This window comes from Centroberyx gerrardi, chromosome 18, assembly GCF_048128805.1.
Source record: "Centroberyx gerrardi isolate f3 chromosome 18, fCenGer3.hap1.cur.20231027, whole genome shotgun sequence".
Lineage (NCBI taxonomy): Eukaryota > Metazoa > Chordata > Actinopteri > Beryciformes > Berycidae > Centroberyx > Centroberyx gerrardi.
The window spans coordinates 16,869,501-16,871,531 of NC_136014.1; the positions used below are offsets into that span (position 1 = coordinate 16,869,501).

Sequence of the window (2,031 nt, forward strand, 5' to 3'; positions counted from 1 at the left end):
TAATGACTCCCAGCCCTCTGTGTTTCCAGCATCCTCTTGTTTTCCTTTCCCTAATGAGCACAGGCGATAACCAATCTAGATTTTTGCCACCTTTGAGGACGTGACAACAAGGGGCGTCAGGTCAGTGATGCAGAAAAGAGGGGAGAGACGCAACAGATCACACAGCTCTCTCTCTCTCATATCACCTGCACGCTCTCCTGGACAGTCAGGTGTGTGGAAGGTGACGGCTTTGCCTGCTGCTGTGGAGAGAACTCCGGCTCACGTCCCCAATAATGGTTAGTTTCTCCCCCGAGCTCCTGGGCCTAAGGATCTTCATTTCTGTCATAGGAATCATGGGCAACGTATTTCTCATCCTCTCCATCATTCAGACCAAGTTCTCCCGGGTTAAGTCCTTCGAGTTGTTCCTCCTGGGGCTGGCTGTGTCCAACTTGGAGGAGATCCTCATCGTGGACATCTATGATGTCGTGATGCGGCAGGTGTCCTCCGGCTCCAGAAACTGGACGTGTCGGTCGCTGAAGTTCCTGACCGCGTTGGGCGAAACTACCAGCATCCTCTTCACTGTCCTCATCAGCGTCTTCCGCTACCAGAAGCTGCGAGACGCCCACAAGAGGGTCAACCTTCCCATCTTCCTGGACAGCCTCAGGTCGGCCTGGATGGTGAGCGGGATTTGTGTGAGTCTCGCCATACTCCTCAGCAGCCCCATTTATGTCCTAAACCTGGATGAACATACGGATAATAACACAACAAGCAACGGTATCGGCTGCCCCCCGGACTTCTTTCTGTGCCATAAAGATAACTGTCCGACTGTCAACCGCTTATACAAATACATGTTCCTCCTGGTCTGCAACCTGCTGCCTCTGGTCATCATCACGGTGACCAGCTGCCTCATCCTGACGGTGCTGCTGAGCCAGAGGAGCATGATAACGCCGGTGCTGAGCGTGAGCGGGTCGGGACAGCCCGGCAAGAAGAGCAAGGGTCCGAGGCTGCAGCGGAGCACAGTGGCTGTACTGGCAGCCATGGGCCTGTTCCAGGTGGACTGGACTCTCTACCTGGTCTTCCATCTGGCCTTCCACCCCAGTGACTTTCACTTTTGGTCTGAAATGGAGTTCTTTATCTCTACCACCTATACATCCAGCAGCCCGTATGTGTATGGCATAGGGAATAACTTATTCTCCCTCAAGAACATTATAAAGAAGTAATTTAAAGCATTTCTTCAGGGCTTTCTCTTGTCAAGGAGATAAACTTCCAAGAATTTTTTGAAATTGTGGTGAGCCCCTTGATTTTTTATTTTTTTATTTTTTTGTGTAAACATGATTAAGCAGGAACAGATTGTAGATAAGTTATTTTTGACAGATGCTTGCCAAAGAAAATGCTTTTTATAATTACATCTTTAATAAACTGAAAAAGTATGAAATGAACAGTCCTCATGTTACTAAATGCACTACGTTAGTTTCGGATTTGACATTTTGAATCATTGCACTGTGTTGAAAGGTATTTTCAACAATTTTAGAACATGAACCCATTTTAGTCTAGCATGAAAATGAATTAATCTCCTTTGGTACAAATGTGGCTTCCACAAATTTTTCTTAATCGAGTATAGTTTTGAGTTCCAAGAGTTAATGTTGCAAGATTCTTGTGTTCAAATAATCATACACCAAAATGCCTCTGAATGGGACTGTTGACTGAGGAACAAAATGTTTTCATTTAGTCTTGAAGCACAGAGATGCTCTCTCACAGCTCTGGAGTAGGAGTAGGGCAGCGAATCTCATGCGGTGCAGTGTAACCCAAAATAAATGTTAAAGACAAAACAAGTCTCTCTGTCTCTGTCTCACAAATACAGACTCACAGATTCCTCCGTTTTTGAATGCAACTGCATACATAGAAGTATACAGGCACATACAGTAGGCTACATGAGCATGACACTCTTGTGCACAGACACTAGTCAACACACAACCTGTATTTACATTATAATAAATGGAGTGAAGGAGCAATTCTCTCCCCCACACCCTTTGACATACAAAAACCAAGAAA

General features: G+C 45.8%; 1 protein-coding gene across 1 annotated transcript; it reads left to right on the plus strand.

The window, feature by feature from the left end:
- The first annotated feature begins 272 nt into the window (after positions 1-272).
- Positions 273-1,199, plus strand: ora6 (olfactory receptor class A related 6). The gene has a single exon (XM_071912469.2). The coding sequence runs from the start codon at positions 273-275 to the stop codon at positions 1,197-1,199; it is 927 nt and encodes a 308-aa protein (XP_071768570.2).
- The last annotated feature ends 832 nt before the right edge of the window (positions 1,200-2,031 follow it).

Bases quoted from the DNA above. Each gene is read 5' to 3' on its own strand.
- ora6 (XM_071912469.2), top strand. From the start codon at position 273: ATGGTTAGTTTCTCCCCCGAGCTCCTGGGCCTAAGGATCTTCATTTCT.